General features: G+C 41.5%; 1 protein-coding gene across 1 annotated transcript in view; it reads right to left on the bottom strand.

Moving 5' to 3' along the window:
• Window positions 1-2,109: 2,109 nt before the first annotated feature.
• The window catches only part of TNIP3 (TNFAIP3 interacting protein 3), a 64,788-nt gene continuing 43,930 nt past the window's right edge, over window positions 2,110-22,967 (bottom strand). Inside the window, exons 10-13 of the mRNA XM_081208153.1 lie at window positions 19,487-19,540; window positions 18,667-18,825; window positions 14,811-14,871; window positions 2,110-3,505 (exon numbers count right to left, since the gene is read on the bottom strand). Coding sequence (XP_081064279.1) covers window positions 3,426-3,505; window positions 14,811-14,871; window positions 18,667-18,825; window positions 19,487-19,540 — 354 coding nt within the window. The 3' untranslated portion in view covers window positions 2,110-3,425. The remainder of the gene's footprint in view (window positions 3,506-14,810; window positions 14,872-18,666; window positions 18,826-19,486; window positions 19,541-22,967) is intronic.

Raw genomic sequence — 22,967 nt, 5'->3', positions numbered from 1 at the left:
TCAGTATTATACACACTGACTTGGCATCAGCTCTCTAAGGTTTTAGGCAGATGTCCTTCCCAGCCCACCTTGGAGATGCCAGGGGTTGAATTTGGGAGATGCTGTGCCACTAAGCTATACCTTTCCCCTAAGAAGTCCTTAAACATGTTCTGCCATGGCTACATTACTTTAGCTGTAGAGCTAAAACTAAATATACTTAATGCATTATTCCTTAATGGAGGGTTGTGTTTGTGTGTGTGTGTGCGCGTGTGTAGCTCTCCCCTCCCACCCCCACTGATGACTCCAATCTCACCAGTTTCTCACAATTTGTCTCACTAGGATTTAGGTGACTAAATATTTGCGGGTCAGATGTTTGGCAGCAAAACATTAAAAGGCAGGTGCTGACACTAAGAAAAGAAAAGCACCCTGAGGCTGCAAAAATGCCTGCATTTCTCCTCCCCTCCCCTTTTTACTCCAAGTAGCTGGCATATATTCATCTCTGTTTTCATGAACTCTAATGATAATGAGTTAAGCTTCACAAATGGAAGACGAAACCCTCATAATTAGTTGAGCTGAAGTGTTGAAAGGAATGAAATGGGGTTTGTTGGCTCTAACATTGGATACACAGAGGCCTGTCTGTTTGGTGCATTCACGACAATCCTGAGTCTGGGGTGCTCTTCCCACAAACACTGGTCACCTGCTGAGAGCCTGAATTGAATTAGGTTACATTATAATTGGATTTTCCTAAGGCTCTGCATTAGCATTTTCCATGATCTCACCCTTATTAGCCAAATCACTAATCAGGAATAGCACAGTTACACTGCCTGCTAGTTAAATTATCTGCTGCTATAGTAGCTATTTAAGCCAACTTCCAACCCATGCATAGAGACCAATCTTTCCCATCTTCCTTTAGAGGGAATTCACATTATTCTCTCACGGCTGAAAATGCAATGTGGTTTTGACTTCCACAAATATATTTTAAATATATATATATACTTTGGAGAATTGTAAGTTTTAAGGCTTGTTGTACAGGTTCCATTATACGGTGTGATAGGGTCAGGGTGATTTGTCTCCTTGATATATGAATGTAAAAATGAAGCTGTTCAGGGAATTGGTTTAATTGCAAAAAAATCCATAACCATGAATTGTATTCCATTGTGGCTCAAATACTTAACACACCTAATCCTTTAAGATTATTCTTTTAATGCTACCATCTCCATCCATTAACTGGAAATCAAATGACTTTTTAAAAAAATATTAAAGCGGCAATTATGTCAGTACATAATACACAGGGAAAGTAGATGTGTCTTCCACAACTGACTGACAAGTCTACTATAGGGCGCTTGGTGTGTAGTGGTTACACTGAGAGCCAGTGTGGTGTAGTGGTTAAGAGCGGTAGTCTTGTAATCTGGGGAACCGGGTTCGCGTCTCCGCTCCTCCACATGCAGCTGCTGGGTGACCTTGGGCCAGTCACACTTCTCTGAAGTCTCTCAGCCCCACTCACCTCACAGAGTGTTTGTTGTGGGGGAGGAAGGGAAAGGAGATTGTTAGCCGCTTTGAGACTCCTGAAGCGTAGTGAAAGGCGGGATATCAAATCCAAACTCTTCTTCTTCTTCTTCTTGGTGGAGTCTAGAAGGATATTGCTGTATAAAGTTAGATACAGACATACAGAAATTCCTGATTTGATAAGATGGTCCAATGGCTATCTGGCCAATACAGTGTCTGAGACCAACTAAGCTCTGATAGAATCCTGCAAGGACTACCCCAGTAGGAGAAGGAAAGGTAATGCTCTAAGCAGGTTAAAATCTGAAGTATTTTCTCAAACATCTGCCATGCTTATTTCTTTCACATTTTAAAATGCAATTACATTTAGGGGCATTACATTTGTTCTCAAATTGTATGTCAGGGGAAGTTATGTTTAATGTTATTAAAATGGGTAAAGCAAAGCCAAGCCACAATCGCAGCACCCAGTTTTGTATGCTTAAGTCACATTTAAACCATTGCAGGGGTTAAACTTGCCAAACTCTGTTCTGGCCTTAATCTTCAGCTCAAAATATTACAGTAATTCTAGAAATATTTCATTTACACATATGTGCATATACACATATCACCGATATGGTTTTAATTCTGTATCATACATTCAGATTTCCATCTGTATTCAGTGTAAATGCAAGCAAGTTCAGGATGCATGTGCTTTCGTGTGTTCTCTTTTTTTTTACCATAGATTTTAATTCTGGCAATAGAAGACAAGTTATTATTGAGTATTTAGATTGCAATATTGAACCTTACAAGTAGCTATACTGATATGGATGAGACTGTTCGGAATAATTGGCTTGAGGACACAGCAAGTATTGTCACAATCAATACAGCCCAACACGACTACTGACCAATATAAACGGTTGATGGATTGCTACTGACCCACCAAATCAATTGCTGCCCAATAGCCCTCTAAGGTGGCCCAGCAGGACTTCTATGAAACACATTTGTTCTTCTGTCTGCAAAGGGTTGCCTAAGTACAGAGACTGTTAATCCTCCAAAGCAAAGCAACAGTGCGTGTCTGGTTGGCTACGCTTGAAGTGGTGGATCACACACTGTGCAAGCCAGTTTAGCAGACTAATGTACTCAAAGAGATGCACTGTAGAATTCAGAATGGCAACGAGATGATTCTTAAACTAAAAATGGGGATTGAGACGCAGCCTGACCGAATAGTAGTAAAACCAAATAGAAACACTTGCTGCTGCAGCCAGTGAGGCAGGTTGCTCACAAAAATGCTGGATTGCCATGTGGTGGCCGTAGAATCTTACAGTGAGTAGGAAGTTTAAGGGTCATCTGCTCTGATTCCCTAGCTCAGGGCAGGAATCGGACTATTAAAGCAGATCTACAACATAGAGGGCGACATAGAAAAAAGAACCGCCACTTGCTTTACTTTTAGGCACTGAGTGACAGTGAAGTGGGGGGGGGGGGTACTACAGTCAACCCTGACCAAATACAGGGTTATAGACCACACAGTAAGCTCCATGTGGATGGGACAAACATCCTATTAGCCACATTTTATATGCACAACTCTGCTTGCAATACCTCACAGCTCCTCTGGTGCCCAGAGGTAAGGTCAGAATTGCCCTCTCCTAGATCCGCATACAGACGTTTTGCCTTGCAAACCACCATAACACCACTCACTTGCACATTTCCTAAAACCCTTCAGACATTTATTTATAATTGAACAGTTGCAACTGGTTTGGTACAGTCTATTTTAAAAGAAAGGTGTGGGGGCGGGGCGGGGCGGGGCGGGGAGAAAGTCTTTCCACGACAACAACTATAGCTGGAAGTGAATCTGTCTCTTTGCCACAGTCATAGAAATCTCCCATTGTGTGTATGTTATATAATGGTATATCATATAAAACAGAGTGCAATAGGACAAGAAAATGTAACGGCAGTTACAGGCGATGTCAGGATGGCTCTTTGTCTTTGCTTTGGTTCATTCTCTTCGTATAGTACAAGTGGGGACCTTCGTTTTCTGAGGAGGCATCTATGAATAAATGGATACAAATGTGAAAGAAAATTAGACATCTTCAGTTCTCCAGCTTCACTGTCTTAATAAGTATACCCTGAGCTGAAATTTTTTTCCCAGGACTAAAAAATATTTAAAAACTAATATTATGCTATAACAACAATAGGAATCATTAATATTCTAAAATAAACCAAAAAGAGAAACAAGGGCACATTGGCTCGAATCCAGACTAAGTCAATCATGAAATGAAAAAGCAAAGTCTCAAAATGGAGCATATTGGTTAGTTTAAAGCCCAAAGCATCTTGGGTCAAGAGACCAGTTTCTTCAGAAAAACGCCAACAGCCTTACATGCTAAATAGGCTTCTTGTACTGGTGCCTTCACCCCCTCCTCTTCTCAGTATGTGATACATTAGACAGTTGGGAGCAGAGTTAATCCTGTGCTAGAAACTCAGAAATCTCTTTTATAATCCTGGTTGGATTGTCCATTTATTTCACATATTGTGGCTGCTTATATCAGCCAAGGATGAGGAAACACTGCCATAAAGGAATAATATCCCACAGCCATGTCACACAAGCAAAATGGATCTGTGCAATGCAAGCCATTGGTGGCAGTTTGCCAGGCTTCTATTGACAGAGGCGGAAAAGGAAACACTAAATAACCTATGGCATTTTTAAGGTGAATAACAGTTACAAAAGTACAGTGCCAGGTTAGCATACAAACAAAACCTATGGCCTATCCAAACCACATTCAAAGCGAGAATTGGAATGGGATAATTAGTGAATCAATACTGTACATTCACATTGCTCCTCCTGTCCAGAGGTATTTAACTAATTCCTCTGGGCTGTTGCAGACAGACCACTAGTCACATTGCATGACTTGCTCACTTGCATTCTGGAGACTTCAATCATTGTGTAGATGGTTAAGTAGACACCTTACGTGCCATTGCTGCTGAACTTGTAAAAGAGCAGTACAAATGCAGGGGGCAGACACAAAAGAGACAAGGAACGGAAAGGTAGAGCTGAAAAGGGGGTTCTATGGGATATAGAAGTAAAGTATGGGATACAGAAAGAGAAAACAGAGGGGCAATGTAGACTGAGGTGCAGAGAGAAGCATGGTGCTGCAGAGACAGAAAGTGATTGAGGGGAGGGGAGCAGATGGGGGAGGGAGGAAACACAAGCACAACACATGGGAGAGATAAATAACACTTCCAGGCTGTCACTATTTTGGCATTTGATTCAAAAAACATACCAGGAAAATTTAGGTTGCATAATTGAAGTTGATTAGGCACTCTTGTGCAAAAACCCTCCCACTTTCCCCCAGAATCGAACTTTTTGCAGTGAGGAATGAGGTCGTGGGAGAGCATTGAAAAATGTGGGATAACAATGGCTTGATGCAACAACGTATACACTCCCCACAAACAAATGGTAACAAATGCTCAATAAACATGACATCTGGATGTGACCAAAGACATGGTGAGCTCTATGGAGTACAGAGGAAGAAGAAAGATAGTGATCACGTCTTTTAAGAAAGGGAGAGCACAGAAGAGGAAAGGTTAAAAGAGAAATGGGTACAGAGAATCCAGTAGTGACACAGAGACAGAAGGGGAAGCAAACTGTGAGGAAAGAACCAGGAGGATTGAAAAATGGCTTTTCATCTAAAGTAGTGATGCAACCTTCCTGAGTTAATAGAAATGTAAAAGTGATTGAGTTGTGTGTGCCCCTAGTATAGAGAGAGTTATCAGTTATTTAATGATGAGAGAAATACATTTTGCAAATACTCAAGAGACCCTCTTGCATTTATTGCTTCAGGCTTAGAACCAAGTCCTGAAAAGCAAAATTATTCCTAGGGCTGTATTCAGAGCTTTAACAGCACAGCTCTCATTTAGTTAAAGACAGTTGAAGACTTTGTTGTTGTTTAGTCGTTTAGTCATGTCCAACTCTTCGTGACCCCATGGACCAGAGCACGCCAGGCACTCCTGTCTTCCACTGCCTCCCGCAGTTTGGTCAAACTCATGCCGGTAGCTTCGAGAACACTATCCAACCATCTCGTCCTCTGTCGTCCCCTTCTCCTTGTGCCCTCAATCTTTCCCAACATCAGGGTCTTTTCCAGGGAGTCTTCTCTTCTCATGAGGTGGCCAAAGTATTGGAGCCTCAGCTTCATGACCTGTCCTTCCAGTGAGTTGAAGACTAGAGTACTGCATATATGGATTCCTTGGCCCTCAGAGTATCTGGTTTCACTTGAACCCAGTTGGTACTGGCTTATTTTGAAGTATCTTTTTAAGAGAGTAGGACTGGGAAGGGAGGATTGGCACAGGATCACAGCTGCAAGTGAAGGTACAGCTCCCATGCTAAAAACATCTACCATGAATTAGGGCTCATTGAATTCAGTGGGACTTGCTTGAAAAAAATGTTTAGGATATTAGGATCAGGCTTCAACTGTGGAGGGGAGAAGAATTTAAATATTCAGTTCAATTCACATTTAAAAGTGATCCTACCAAAAAACTGGAAAAAAAACCAAAATTGACATTCGATCTACAGTATCCCTAGCTGCAACAAATCTTTGTTGCTGTCCTCAGATCCAGATACATTTGGAACACTAGCAAAGTGAGAAACAGATGAGAGAACAATGGGGAAAAGGCTAGTCTTTACTTAAGCAGCAATTGCAACTGTTTCAATTTAAAAGGTTAAGCAAATCAAACACTCACAACTTCAACTCTTTCAAGGTTGTGGCATCTATATTAGTGAACAAATAGCATGGAACTAATTTTGTATCCCCTCTCCAGATAATGGATGAGAAGGCAAAGATTTTCCATATGTTAAATGAATGCCTCATGAAATCAACGGGGGAAAATACAGCCCATTAACATCTGGGAATTTGAAGTATATTACTAGAATACCAGGATTACCAATGCCATATGCAATTTCAATGCAAACCAGAGAAAGACGTGTTCGTATAAAGATGCTTTGATATCTTCCCTAGGCATCCTCATACCAGATAATCATTATACTTGAAACTTTTTACAGTCACCTTGACCATTAACTGTTAAACAGGAAATTAATAAATCTTAGCACATTCAACTCCGAAGGCTGCTTTTCTGAAACCATACTACTGTTTAAACTGGGGGTGCTGTTGTTATTTTTTATTGTTGAGCTTCCTTTTTGAGGCACTTCCATCAGCAAAACTATGACTCTTACATCAAGGCTATTTCTGAATGAAAAAAAGTGTGGTATTCAAGGAAGTACAGTTTTAAACACATAGGTGGAATAAAAGTAGATTTAGCAGTGGAAAAGATAATGGATTTAAGTATCAAGCAAGCCTTTTTGTGTTGTTTACTCATTCACTAATGGTTGTTTTTAAACTATTTTGATTCAAAGGGTCTGATCATGGGTTTCTTGTCTCTGGAATAGTATCTAGGAGGAGATAAGGTGTGAGATCAGGGCATGTGCAATTCCTCTCTGGCTCTGGATGGCCACCTCAGGCAGAAATGGATACCTGAGCTGGGAGATAGTTCCTGAGTTTATCTGAAAATCTACTTACCCCATTACATTGAACTATCTTTGGTTTTACTTATTTATATTTATATCTCACCTCTTTTTCCATAATGATATTAAAGGTAGTGCACCTAGGATTCCCAGGTGGTCTCTCATCCAGGTATGGACCAGACCAAGACTTGCTTTAGCTTCAAGGAAGCAGACAACGTCACATGCCCTCATGACCTGGGGACTTCCAAAGTCAAGGATATCCCACAGACAGCTGTCTTTGCCCCCAACACCATGAGGAGAGTGATGGTCAAGAAAAGCAGTGTGCAAAGCTAAGGCCAAAGCCTAATCTTCCTTTGGATTAAAACCTGGTGGCTAAGCAAGAATTGTGTCTACCCTTTGTACGGGGGGTACATACAATCCAAGTCATTTTGCTGCCCAGAAGAACAACAAGGTGGCACCTTCTTTCCATTCCACATACAGAAAACTGATCACACTGGCAGCTCAGTCTTTCTTTGACAGTGGTGATGAGACAGCAGCACCTGACAGCAGCAAGCAAGCTGAGTGAGTTCAAGGCAAGCCACACAGAGCTGTGTGTCCTATCTTCTAACACCTTCTAGCATCTGCTGCCTGAGGCAGTGGCCTCTCTCTGCCTAACAAGAATGCCATCCCTGGGTGCTACCAAGTAAGAGACTGTTTTGAAACCACAGTGACTTGAAGCATATGCCCCTGAAATTTGGTGTTGGCTCTTCTTCGAGGTACCTTTCACCCACTTCTGGTTCAAAGTACAGCAATAAATCAGTATGGAGTACGTAGCTCTACTATGGCCACAGCATAATGAAAGCTGCCATCATAACTAATGATGTCAAGGGATAGATCAAGTCTCCCTCCACTGTCTATTAGGAGCTTGGCATTCATCTTGATTCTTTTTACAGAAGCTGCTGGGAGGCTGTGCCTAATGAGACTAGAAAACTAATTAGTCCCAGCTAAGTTTAATGAAAATCAGGAGGGTAAGATAGGAGTGCATTGCAACTCTATTGTTGTAGGTTAGATAATGTACAAAGAGCCTCATCAGCTTTCCTGCAACCTAACTTCAATAGCAGATGTGCTGGAAGGGGATGCTTGTGCTTTATCAGAGGCATCCAATGTGGCCTTTGAAATCTCTTTAATCCCTGCCACAAATTTGCACCAACCCTATGATAATCTATGGGCAATCCTCCCACCCCTTCTTTTTGCTTTCACATCCTGAATATCCTTCCTATACTGCATTGTGACTTTTCTCTTGCACCAATACATCAGTGGCAGTATCTGCTGTTGCCCTAGGACACATGTAGACCCTATCTCTGGAACTAGGAAGAGAAGTGTTTTTATTGCTTACAACACCAGGAATTGTATTTTCCTGCCATGGCTCAACAATAAAATATGTGACCAGATTTGGTGCCCTGTGATCAAACTTTATTGGCTCTTCTTGGATGCACTATATTTATTTTGAAGGAAGATCCTGTTGGATTATGTTGATCTTCCATTCTTCACCTCAACTTAACAAAAGAAAAATCAAAATTCTTTTACTGAACTTTGAATCAGAATTCACGTGTGGAAATAAATATGTGCACATGTATATTATATTATGCAATCCAGCTATGGAACCAAAGTTTTCTGGTAAGAGGACAGCTGGAGTGAACTTTAAAGGTCCCGCTACACACTTGAAATAATACATTTGCAATGTCAGAACTGCTCCTTAGCTCTTCTGATTTCCCCCATTTGTATTCCCACTCCTAACTCACTAGGCTTGTATAGGCAAAATAAGTCACAAACGCCCTTGAAAAGATGTGTTTAGAGGAGAGATTAGTGGTATCCCTTCATCTGCGCACTGTGAGCTATATACTAGCCTTAAATAATAAAAAAATGACACATAGTCAAATATTTAGCAATAAGACACCCAGTCATTGAATTAAGGTTTTCATGGAATAACTGTGGTTCCCAAATACAAGTGCTGGGGGAACCAATCTTATTGTATGCCCCCCACTAAATGGACTTTTGGAAGCAAAACTGACATTGCTTGCCAGAATCACAAGTATGCAAAGAAAGCCCTGAGCAATAAAACCTCTTTCCCAGAGAATTATTATTTTTTTTATTAAAAGTAGGTTCAGGGAAAAGCTCCAGCCCAATTTTTAAGCTGTCTCGTCAATTTTGCACAGTTGGAAAAGGAAGGAAATCATACTATCCCACCTGCCAAAATAAGCTGACACTCATAACACTAGTTGGAATTCTCTTGTCCTTTGTTCCTGAATCCTTTGCCTCCTCCCCCAAAAAGGAAGCCATTGTCAAGGAAGGGTGATCACTAGCTAGACTAAAAGAAAGCCAGTTAACTTTTAGATCTGGTACCCAGCAAAATATATGTGCAGAAAGGATAATACAGGCTAAGGAAAGAGTGGGTGAGAGGTATAAGTAAGCATGAATCAATAGAAACCACACTTATGATACCAGTATCCTCTTGCCCTTTGTTTGAACCCACCTCTCTCACCCACAAACAGATCCCATAGATCTTTCTCCACATTTCTCTATTTTTCAGCTGCATAGGCAGCACACATTTAAAACACAATACTTCCCCCAGAGAATCCTGGGAACCATAGCTTGTCAAGGGTGCTGAGAACTGTAGCTTTGTGGGTCCCAGAATTATTGGGGGGAAGCCATGTACTTCAGATGTGTAGCATGTAAGGTAAAGGTAAAGGGACCCCTGACCATTAGGTCCAGTCGTGACCGACGCTGGGGTTGCGGCGCTCATCTCGCTTTATTAGCCGAGGGAGCTGGCGTACAGCTTCCGGGTCATGTGGCCAGCATGACTAAGCCGCTTCTGGCGAACCAGAGCAGCACATGGAAACGCCGTTTACCTTCCTGCCGGAGCGGTACCTATTTATCTACTTGCACTTTGACGTGCTTTCGAACTGCTAGGTGGGCATGAGATGGACCGAACAAAGGGAGCTCACTCTGCCATGGGGATTCGAACCGCCAACCTTCTGATCGGCAAGTCCTAGGCTCTGTGGTTTAACCCACAGCGCCACCCACGTCCCTGAGTGTAGCATGTATGCGGCCTTTATTTCACACACCGTTGCAGGAAAGATGGAAGACAACAAGTAGGGAAACCTCTTTCAACATATCTAGATTTCCTGTTCAAAATCTCCCCCCTAACCCTGCCTGGTGAATAAGAACACCCTACTATTTGCTAATAAAATAAATAGTAAAAGAATGGAAAAATATACAATGTCCAGACACTCCCATGATTGCTATGGAAGGCAGCCAGTTCCTAGCAGCTGTGTGCAAAGTCTGTCTAGGCTGTAGGGATCAGAAGGGAGTGACACAGACACCCTGTCCACCCCATCCTAGCCACCAGGATGTGCCTGGGGTTGTCTCTTTATGATGCAGTAGCCTAAAGTAGGAAGGCAGGAGGAAGATGAAGGGAATGGACCAGGGAGAGCACTTTTATGGCTTGCATTCATCAGCATGCCTTAAAAGAGCCCCCATAGCATGACACTGTCTGCTACCCAAAGCCATGGAAATGCCTTTGAGTTAATATCCTGCATATGTGTAGGGCAGCAAGTGGATAGCATGCATCATTAGAGAAGAGGAGGAAATAATGGTGCTTAAAAAAAAGAACTTTTAAGTGGTTGTTAAATTGCCTCCATAGCCTAAAGCTGGAGACAGCTAATGCTCACTCCTACACTTTCTGCTGGGAGGATGTGTACTGTATTTAATTTCTGGATTTTATTAAAACACTTGTTTCGAGTGGGCCATGAGCTGAGTACATGGATAACTACTGATAATATCTTAACATGAAACCTTAGCTTGACTGTTCCTGCCTCGCTAGCCACCATCCTGATCCGAGTTTTGCTGCCTCTCCCTGCCCAAATGAGTAGTGCAGAGAGTCAAAATACCTCTTTAGCCACAGCAATTGTCACTGTGGAACAGTAATAAACCTTGATACATGCATGTATAACACACACACACACACACACACACACACACACACACACACTTCTTTCAAATCATGTTCCTCATATTCCTAGCATTTTTTTGAAGTCTGCCCCCTTGTGTGCTTCTGATAAGAAAACAGAATATGCATCAAAACCTGAGTTTAGACGCCTCAGTGATTATACTGCTCAAGGAGAGCAGTAGAGATGAAGATTAAATTTGATTTAAACTGTTGTGTAGAGGGGAAAGAACTGCTGCCTTATTCACTCAGGCAGCATTTACCACCAATATGCTGCATATGAGCATTCAGGTGTTTCTTTCAAAAAGGATTTAAGAACAAACTTTTGGAAATCATGCAAAATTAATGACTGACAGTAGGCAGCACATGTTGCCTCTTTTCATACATTGTGATCAGCTGCTGGCTTCGTGCTGTAGTTTGTAGTCCATTATTAAACAGTTTCCAAGATCAGTTGCAACAGGAAACTGTGGTTTGCCAAATGCAATTAGTTTTCTCTTGCATTGCATAAGAGGAGTGTGTGAGGAGGGGTGCAAATGCACGAGACCTTGTGGGGTTAAACCTTTCCTTCCCAACTTATTCCCAGTGAAATTCACCTCCCCCAAAGCTGATAATACTGCAAGAATCACCTCATCTTGTATACATTAACCTGGACTCTGCAATCGTAATAGAATAATAAAACTGTAGAGCTGGAAGGGACCACAAGGGTCATCTAGTCCAACCCCCTGAAATTCAGGAATCTTTGGCACAATTTAGGGCTCGAACCCACGACCCTGAGATTAAGAGTCTCATGCTCTACCAGCTGAGCTATCCCAGGATAATAATAGCCACCTGAGATTCCTCCATGAGAGATCCAGAGAGTGGTAACACAAGAACAGGCCTTTTCTGCAGTTGCTCCCCATTTGTGGAATGTTCTCTCTAGGGAGATTCAGCTGGAACCTTCATTATACATCTTTAGATACCCAGTGAAAACTTTCCTCTTCTATGCCCTTTTAAATGTGTCTGGGGGGCGGGGTTATTGTTTTGTTTTGTTTTGTTCTTGCTCTTGTTTTTATTATGTATTTTCTGGTTTTATTTTGTATTTTTATGCTGTGAACTGCCCTGATATCCTCGGATGAAGGATGGTATAAAAATTTAATAAGTAATAATAAATAAATAATAGTAGTACCTCCAGGAGGAAAATTCAAATGGTACCAGTGAAACCATCCTCTCAGAAACTAATAGCAGCGTCGAGAGGTAGGGAGTGAGACTACAGTAGGGGAGAAAAGGAAAGTTCTGATCCTGTTCATCCTCTGCACCTGCTAATGTAATTTCCAATGAACTATTTTAAATACTAAGTGAAACGTTTAGTGTATTGTGGCCCTGAAAAGTTGCTGAATCTAGGTTGTTCCCTTTTCCAAATCAGAACTCCTTGTTTACTTCTAACTAAGCCCTTTTCCTCACCCCTTTGGATTGTTCACAACTTGGTTCATCTCTGTATGCCAGAGATAACAATTCTAAGGGGGCTTTCAAAGGGAGGCTTAATATTGCAAATGGATTGTTCGTGTATTGCGAATGGCTTTTTGGCAACAGAGTGTTATTGTTTTAAAATGCTGGGTTTTTAATGGACAGGGCAAATCTGGATTAAATTGGGGGAGGGAGGATATACAAGTTGCCATTTTGCTGTCAATGTTGTGAAAAACTTGCATGCATTAGGATCACAGATTCCACAATAACTACCCTTCTATAAGTACACCTTTTTACTTTGTCACTTATTCCAAGATTTTCTCCCCTTTCTTCAGGCTCTCATTTGCAGATTGAACATGTAAACAAATCAAAACATCGAAGGAAATTTCATGCACTTTCCAAATGCCTTTTCCCAAAGCTGAAGATTGCTTTTCCTTGTCAAAGTCATGTGTTTCCCCGGGGACAGCTGGCCCCCCAAACCACAACAACTTTATAAACTGAAGCTTTTAAGCACTTAAAGGCTTCAATGCATGCAGCCAGCCAACTTGATCTCCTAGGTTAGCTGGCTCAGCAAGGCTAAGCTTTACGCTCTCAAGTTATTAAGTACTTATAAGGGCTGCAGAGTTTTCATATGGAGAGCTTACCAAGCAATCTTATGGCTAACCAATTCATGGCTTGTAAGGAGCTTTAGTTCTAAGAACAACAGGCAGTTTTCTGGATATCTCATGCTTCATTTGTGAAACGATCTGCAAGGGACTGTTGTAAAATTCTGAGCAAGTGGGACTCATCAAAATACATTTGCACAAGGTCACAGAAGGGTTTGGAAGTGCATAAAATTTCACTTTCCACACATTGGGGTATTGCACCGACATCCTTTCCATGACAGTCTGTGCCCCTATAAGGAATCGCGCTCCAGTATGTTTTAGCCATGCAGTCTTCACAATTGGATTTCCATTATCAAAGTGAGAGATCTGGCAAACCTAAGGCTATCTAATGTCTGCAGTACAAAATTGTGCATGGCTCTAATCCCATCTTCTCTCCCCATTTGCTGTCCTATAAGCAACTCAAAATAAATGCCTCTTGCGCCTTCTAGTAAGGAACCTACTTTTGCAATTCTCAGACCGGAAGTCCACCGGAGTCCACCGGAAGAATCTTGCTCATGGTGAGCATGTTCAATCTGCAAATGGTGAGCACGTTCAATCTGCAAATGAGACCCACTCCATCTGAACCTGGAATCCATGCTGATTAGGATTTTTTTTATCAGTTAATGCGCAACTAGCCCATGTTAACTGTTAATATTCCATGTTGAAAGAGCCTGAATTCTTGTTTAAGAATGTAAGTGGTTCCTGTATAAGATCGAACTCCACCTAATTCAGTATTCCTTGCAAGCATCCCAGCAACCACCAAGCATTAGCTGGCCCACCATAAAGTGGCCAAGGGTTTATTGGTGGACCAAATTCTACTTCTGTCCACCTCTACCATACAGCCTCTGAAACAAAAACATTTTCCTTCTCCAGGGGTGCTTACAACAAACAGGAAAGAATAGGAAAGGAATGTGCAAACAGAGAGGAAAATGTATTAAGATAGTGTGCAAATGCTTCAGAACTAATTGTACTGTTACTTGACAGACAAACAAACAAACAAACAAATTAAGTTGCCCAGCAGCTTCAGGTTAGCCTAAGAGAAGCCAGAGTTTTCTAGGGAAAACATATTCCTATTCTATAAGGTTGAGCTGAGGCTGAACCAGCTACGCACTTGAAAATGTGGCAAATAGAATTGGGTAAGATATATTGGAAAGTGTTTTGGAGGACCCTCAGATATGACATCATCCGTGGGTCCCTTAAACCTGAAGAGTTGAGGTGTGTGGACTAATAATTATCTTGCATGGCCTTTGAACGTATTTGGTGTGAAGACAGAATGGTGGCAGTGTTAAGGTAGCAAAGTCTTAGCTAGATTTGACGTCAGCCACTGTCCTCTCTACTGGCTGTAGGAGAGGCCCACAGTGGCTAGACTGAGCTCCTTAGAGACCATATATTAGATGCATCATTTGCTCAACTGTCAACCAAGTTATGAATGGAGGACTGCAATTCCAATGTCCTTCATTTTTCTTAGGTGTTCAGTAAGGGATTTATATGATTCTTTAAGGCATGTTAGATGTTTTAAAGTAGCTTGGCAATACCAAAAGCTTACACAAATGCATTATATTTAGAATTCACAGCCTTGGCTGCATGCATGTATTGTAGTTGTACAAAATAGAGCTGTATACAAATCACACACTGGGTACTTATGAAAGTTTACTACTGATCAACGAGAGAGAGAGAGAGAGAGAGAGAGAGAGAGAGAGAGAGAGAGAGAGAGACCCCATTAAAAAGAAACTCTTAAAAAGTGTGTTCAGTACAGCTGTTGCCTTACCATTTGCCTTGTGCGGCACATCTGGCGGAAACCGGTCGGGAACATACCATTGATAGTCTGGCTGCGCAGAACAATAAAACATTATTACAGCAATATGGACTTCATAGACACTTCAAACAAAAGCATAGCAGCATGGTAAATATAATTATACTGTGAAGCCTTTCATTAGTCATACCAAAGTAATTTACCCCCAAAATCTCCTTCTTATTTTGATCAAATAATTTTTTTCCTGATTAAGTTCTTCAGCTGTTTTTTTTCTTTTTCTTTTTATTGCTGTGTCTTTTGGATGGTGAGCACAATATTAAAGAGTTGTGTGAAACCTCCTAGATCCCACAAATCAAAACAAACTTTATTAACATTAACAAACCAGATTTCCGAGAGCCTCATGAACCTTGAAAAAGAGCAGGAGAAGACAGGGTGAGATGGAATGCACCTGATTCTATCATAAACAGTTAGGTCTCTAACTACAGTCAATGTCAGCTGTTAAGAGGCTAAGAGAAACCTGGCGTGCATCAACATGACAGGTGAATGTGTTCCAAAGGGAACTTGTTCGCAGTTTGCTAGGATTCTTTTAAAACCCTGGTGACCTCACAAAACAGAATTCTAATCTCCCACTCTAATGGCAGCAGGTCAGCATTTGAACTTTAAAATGATATTTTGGGGTGGAGGAAATATTATTATAAGGGAAAAAATAGCTTTTTACAAAAACATGCAACATTTCAATCAAATTCTTATAGATTTTGACAGTCAGCTCCTAATTACAAAACTGGAATAATTTTCGTAAGGCAGATTTTCAAAATTAAAAATAAGAATAATACAACATGCCAGTTGAAATGTCACCTTAGTGCTCCAGTAGTTCAAGGGTTGGGGGACCTGCAGCCCTCTAGATGCTGCTGAATAAATTACTCTCATCCCAATGGCCATGCTGACTAGGGCTGATGGCCTGTGGGTAAAGGGCGGTATATAAGTTCAATAATTTTTTATTTATTTTTAAAATGAGAGTTGGTGGTCCCACAATATCTGGAGGGACACAAGTTCCCTACTCCTGCTATACTGAGCATCTGAAAAAAGAATGGAAAACTGATGTTATTGGGATTATATTTTTAATATTCTGTTTACAGAAGAAAGTCATTATTGCAGTTGATCCTTCCTCTACACTTCCTTATCCAAATCATTTAATCCAAATTGTAAATCACCCTGCTCTTCTTTAGTTCACAGGCCAGGGAAACCCTGTGTTGATGCTTATGTCTCCAAAGCTTGATGTAGGCCTTGATGCATCTCACACACAAAGTTTCTCCTATGCAGAAAACTTCTTTTGAGATGGGGTAGGCAGAATGATCCTGGTTGCTTAACCATGGTTAGGCAATCAAGAGCAGGCCACAAAAGGCCCACCTCTCTCTCTTATGGAACACCAGTTTCCTCTCAGGTTCTAACTATTGTAAACTATTACACCTGAAGTGGTGTTACTTTTGTGGTTATGGAAGGCGAGAGCTCCAGAACATGAAACAATGGTTTAAATGTGGTTTCAGTTCCCGGATGGAGAAGCAACCACAATTAGGTAACACTGCTGCAGATATAATGGTTAATGTAACTGGGTTGTTGATGTAATACTTAAGTGACTGGGAGTTTTATGACCTGGTTCAAATGCAATACCATAGTATTATGTGCATAAGCCTTCTCCCCATTTCTCCAGCACACTCACAATAGGGAGATCAGAAGCATCCGCTTCCATGTTTAGATACCTGCAGGTTGTCATTTCATCTGGGAACTGGGAAGGAATCACAGTTAATTTTAACTATGGATATCTAAACAAGCCAGAAACCAGGGTTTGATATTTCTTTGGACAAGCCATAATTTAAACAAATCACTGCTTTTCCCAGAACGAATGCTCCATAAACAGGTTGTCTGGAGGAGACCTTATTGAGATGTTTTACAAGGAGAAAAAATGGAGTCAAATCCAACCTTGCTTTTTGGATCTTTGCACGGGCATGGAGAAGTGGTCACACCTACATGGCGAACCACTGAATTCCAGCAGCTTGCTATCAAATAAACCATGTTACACAAGCACCTTAAACTTAATTTTAAAAAGGGTATTATATAACAGGGCTAGATGGCCCAATTGTCTAACTTGGTTTGTACTATAAATTATATTAAATATCTTATCTCTTAACTTTTTATTTTAAGCCTCTACCCAAAGACGTCAGGGCATGGATGGGATAAATATTCAATGAAACATGCAAAACACTCCCTAGTAAAATAAGCCATACTCAACTACAAACATATGATGTATTCTCAGAGACCCAAACAACAACATGTGAACACTACTGCAAGGCAGTTAACATAATTTTCACAATTATGATCTTGAAAGTATTCCAAAGGATAAAGAGACATGATTCAAAATCAGACTAAACAAAAGATTTCTCGGATGATTGAAAAGTAAACAGCAAGTGTGAGTTAGGGGAGAAAAGGAGTAGAAAGTAAAAATATAACGAAGTATCTGTACTATATTCCATACGCTGAGCCTACACACTCACTCAATTCTAACACTTTTCACATTTGATGACAAATAGCTTGGGAATTATTATTTTTTAAAAAACAAAAACCTGCTGGAGCCAGCTACACTTATATAAGAAAACAATCACAAAAGAACTTGGGAATAGATTTCAAAACAACCAATCAGGAAAGGACTCCACCCTTCCAGCAGTCTTCTAAAGGAAGGCAAAATTTATAAACCCCCAGGATGCATTGCACAGCTAGAAACCCAGATGGTGAAAGCTCTAGGACAGCGGCCAAAATTAATTGGGCCTCAGTTTTAAACTTTAGTGAGAAACTCCTTCCCCCCCACAAGCTCATATAAGAGAAGAGAAACAGAAGGAAAAATACTTAAACAAAAGCTCTGCTTATCTATGGCTCTTTCCTTGTTTTATCTAAGCTTAAGTATGTGTGGTCCTTGGCAGGTTCCATTCACTTCCATAGTGGCTTATGCAAGAGATTGTCCTGGAGAAATAAGATAATGACAACTCCATCCACGTTGCGTTCTTCACCATAATGTGAAGGAATGCAATTGTGGCAACCCGCTTGATCAACCATTATTCCCCTAGCAGGAGCCTCAGTCTCAGCACAGTGTAGCAGTCAAATCTAATGTGTGTCTTGCCCTTGCAAGGCAAGGTGGTGTACAACTGCTAGGGTTATTATACACTGACAGCTTATGTGCAACTGTATGAGTTACAATGCTACTTTTGCCAACATCACTTTAGGTACTAGCCTATAAAAATAATTAAAACTATTTCCGGCAAAACCCAGTTATCAGTCCAACTCAAAGCAAAGTTATTCAGAGCCCATATGAAGACCTGAACTGATGGGGTCTCAGGATAGAATTCCACAAATTGATGTGGGGTCAACCCTATAGCTCTCACTGAAGGACACACAATCAGGTCCTCAGGAGCTGAACTCAAAGGAGAGGCAGGTTTGTATTCAACCAGTGTGGCCCCAACTCATTAATGGTTTTAAAGATTATTACTTGGATGTGGGCCCTAAAGCATACCAAGAATGGAGTAAAATATATTTTGTTCTGGTCAGAGAGAGAAAATAGAGGGTGCTTTTTTAAAAAAAAATACTCTGCAGGAGATGTGAGCTATTTGAAAGATGATGGGAATATGTACATTATGAGTTACAAAAACAATTATTTGAGGAAAAAGAGAAAGAGAAAAATTGAAATGACAAGGCAAGAAAGAGAGGCGAGTGTTTACATTTCACAGTGCACACATTATTCTACTCCTGCAGAATCCTTGCATTTGTAATTGTACAATGTTGGTTTCCACTTTGTGAAACAAAGGCAGGCAGAAGTATTACTTACTGGGCACCGCTGCTTTCTGTGAATGCTGCACGAGGCCAATTTTATTTGAGGTTCAGGGTAAGGGTGAAGTAACCCACAGTTCCTGCAACTAAAACATGCAGGAACAAACATCTGGTGTGGGAAGCCATGTTTTTCTGTAAGTGCTTGGAGGTCTCTTGCCTATACAAAAATTGAAATAATAAATAAATACATAAATACATAAATAAATAAACTTCCCAATTAAAGTAGCAACATCTTAGTATTTCCTGTACTCCTGGTTTGATACTGCAATGTACAGCTGGTGCCTTTCTATTCAGGTAGTTGCATCCTTAGTTCTAAGTAAGCAACACAAAACTGATAACAAGTTTGCCAGTAGTGGAACTACAGCCTTCTGCACAATGAAACATTAAAATTCAGCAGAAGAAAAGACAGAAATTATCTAACCTGGATGCATTAAGCACAAAAAACCCTATTTGCCTAAATTTGCTTAATCAACATAATCTGTTTTGGATGGTCATAGTGAGGGATAAGGCCATTCCCTGTACTGGAAATTGTATGGAGTCCACCTTTAGCTTAGAGATTTCACCAGATATTGTCCACTTAACATGCAACTCTGTCAAAGCAGCCAAAATAGTTGGAACCTTTAAACTTCAACAAAAAATTAGCTTCAACTTAGGGCCATATTTTGCACTTTGCCTCTATTTGCACAAAATCATGGCATGCACTGAGTCCTATAGACAAATTATTTGTTCATCACAGTAGCAAAATTAGTTCGGTTGGATTGCAACTGTGTGTCATTTGAGCCTCCTAGAAAAAAGAATATCTGAAGTACAACACACACCTGTTGCTTTACTTGCTTCTCAAGTAGTTCCCTTTCTTCCTGGCAGTCTTTAACCTGTGTAGGGGAAATTAATTTCATATTGAAAAAGTGCATGCATGCATGCCTAGAAGTATGTTATCAAAAAGCAATTGCTGAAATCAAGAACTCTCATGCCCCCTTGTGGAAGCTTGGTGAGCTAAGTTAACAGGTTAATCAGGCGACAATTGTTTTATGCTCCAAAGTCAAAGGCGAGGGAAACAGTGAGGGAAATTGTTTTGGGTCATGCCAACAGAACATCTCTTGCTTGTTAAGGCCAAAGCCCTCATTCATGAGAAGGCACGGGGGGGGGGGGGCGGCGGCACAAATTATGCCAGCCATTGCCAGCAACTGGACTTGTTGACAACATATTTATTTTTACAGTCCGGTCTGAATTCACTTGATGAAGATTAGGCTAAATTATATATATATATATATATATATATATATATATATATATATATATATATATATATATATATGTAGGTTTTGGTGTCTTCGGGTGTCTTCCCGTGTAAGAGTTGGGGTGTCTAGGCGACGTTTCGACGAGGTCTCACTCGTCATCTTCAGGCTGGTGCTTTCGGCTTCTTGTTACTGGAACAGAGCAGGATCTCAGTGTTTGGGTTCCTATAAATACTGTTGAGGGGGTGTGGTGTATAGCCTCCAACGTTCTGGGCAGAGAGGAAGTTCCCAGGTTAGTGTGCCTTTTCTTCTTTTGTTCATTAATTACTTGAGGGATATCTTGAGAGATTTCTTGAGTGATATTTTGGTTACCATTTAGGAGGGTCATTAGGTGTGAATTAGTTGCTAAAGCTTTCGTGTCTTGACCTCTTGAGCTTGTGAAGAGTTTTTCTGAGAAGATGGCTGTACTGCACTTAGTTGTGCTCTGGCTTGGCTTCGTGTATAGGGGCGAGCTGTGGTTTTGTATATATATGGGGGATCTAAACCTAAAGGGCAGTTAAATCATAGTGCAAGTTGCCCCAGAATGCCATGGGTCTCCTTTACAAATAGTTCTAGGAAATAGTTGCACAAGGATTGGTTGGGTATCCTGTATTAGTTCACAGAACTGGCCAATAACATTTTGTTGTTCGCTCTATGGTCCCATATTAAGCTTCCTCGCATCATTACAACCCGTTTCACTTGCCACTCCCTCTTCATTTGAGACACCTGACAAGTGAGGAATTACATTTTGATCTTTCCTTTCCAATTCCTGCAAGAAAAGTTGACCCGAAAAGCCCCAAACAAACCTGATAACTGCATTTATGTATTACTTATATAACAGTTAAGCATGTCAAATCACACTATATGATCTCTACAACGATAATATAAGGCACCATGGCTGCAGAAGGATAAAATGCTTAATGAGCAAGGATGCAAGATGGAGGTAGAAAATAACAGAGTGGAACCACAAGGCGACATCGACTTAGTGATTGGCACAAGCACACTTTTGATTTATTTAACCAAATTAACATACCACTTGATTGCTAGAAAACCCTTAAGCCATTTACAAAAATAAAAATAACATAATTGATTAAAAATATATATTTATAAACAAGTATTTAAAAATATTCAAAAGATGATGAAAATCAACACAGACAAATCATATGCAACTTCTGCATGTCTTGGTAGGCTTGTCATTGAAATTCTACTCAATATTGATCCAGCATAGATTCCAATGTATAGTTAGCAAAGTAAAAACTTAGCAGAGTAAAAACCAGAGACTATTGTATTTAATCCAGCAGAGCTTTATTGCTACTGAAGGCAAATGAACATAATGGTCACAAATGCAATACATTCAGGATTGGCACTGTCTATAAGAAATCCAGTTGCAGCAGACTTAACTTAAACTTACAATAACTTATAATAAGTCTAAACCTTAACACTATACATACTATGTACAGAACTCCACACCAGAAGGAAAGAGAGGCAGACAGGCAAAGTGAAACCCAGGCTCCTTCTGGCCCTACTTTTATAGTCAGCATGACCATGACAGAAAAGATAACAAAGCCAGTCTAAGCCAGCGTTTCTGAAGGTATAACCTAAACATCATAAACCTTCTGCTTATCTCTTTCACACAGAGAAGCTTCCAGAACCCTCTTGAATCAAGTAGAATAGGAAAGATCTCTACACATCAGATCAATACTTTCTGTGCTAAGAAATGTAAACTGACAAGGCTTACCTAAACAAAAATGTTTAAAGAAGGCACCAAAAAGAATACTGGGAAGGTGGCCGTCTTATGTCAATAGATAGGGAGTTCCAAAGGATATGGTGATGCCACATTAAAGGTATTGTGTGGCACTTGTAACAGTGACAGTTATGCAGACTGTAGTGACTGAGCAGGCGCCTATGGGTAAGGTGATCCTGCAAGTAAGCTGCTCCCCAGCTGTCAAGGGATTTATATACTAATAGTAACACCTTGAACTTGGCCCAGTAGCCAATGGGCAACCAGTGCTGATCTCTGAGCAGAGGTGTAATATGCAGACTGGGTCTCACTCCTGCCAGCAGCTGTGCTGCGGCATTCGGCACTAACGGCACTAACTTCCAGAGTTCCGGCAAGGGAAGCCCCACAGAAAATACGTTGCAGTACAGTGGTGCCTCGCAAGACGAAATTAATTCGTTCCGCAAATCTCTTCGTCTAGCGGTTTTTTCGTCTTGCGATGCACGGTTTCCCATAGGAATGCATTGAAAATCAATTAATGCGTTCCTAGGGAAACCGCCTTCAGACCAGGTCCAGGGACAGTCTGTCCCCGGACCTCTTCTGAAGGCTGGGGGGGGGACAAGGGCTTTTCTTCCCACCCCCAGCATTTTAAAAAACCCCGGGACAGCGGAGGACTTCTCCACTGTCCGGGCGATCTTAAAATGCTGGCGGGCGGCATTTTAAAATCGCCCCGGACAGCGGAGGCGATTTAAAGCGATTTAAAAGCCCCTGGGAAGGCAGGCAGGGGGGACAAAGACTTTTGCCCCCGCCAGCCTTCAGAAGAGGTCCTGGACCTCTTCTGAAGGCGGGCGGGGGGCGAAAGTCTTTGCTCCCCCCCCCCGCCTGCCTTCAAAAGGTGTCCCCGCGGCGGCAGGAGGTGTCCCCTGCCCCCCGCCCGGCTTCGGAGCACCGCGAGAAGCGATCTCCCCACAGCCCCTTGCTGCAAAAGACGTCTGGGGGAAGCGGGGAAGAAGCGCTTCGCTTCCCGCTGCCCCCGGACGTCTTTTGCAGCAAGGGGCTGCAGGGAGATCACTATCTCCCTGCAGCCCCTTGCTTCAGAAGAGGTTCGGGGGCAGCGGGAAGCGAAGCACTTCGCTTCCCGCTTCCCCCGGACGTCTTTTGCAGCAAGGGGCTGCAGGGAGATCGCTATCTCCCCCCAGCCCCTTGCTTCAGAAGAGGTTCGGGGGCAGCGGGAAGCGAAGCGCTTCGCTTCCCCGCTTCCCCCGGACGTCTTTTGCAGCAAGGGGCTGCAGGGAGATCGCTATCTCC

Source organism: Podarcis bocagei (assembly GCF_964188305.1).
Source record: "Podarcis bocagei genome assembly, chromosome: 9".
NCBI classification, from domain to species: Eukaryota; Metazoa; Chordata; class Lepidosauria; order Squamata; family Lacertidae; genus Podarcis; species Podarcis bocagei.
This window is presented reverse-complemented; position numbering and strand designations above follow the sequence as displayed.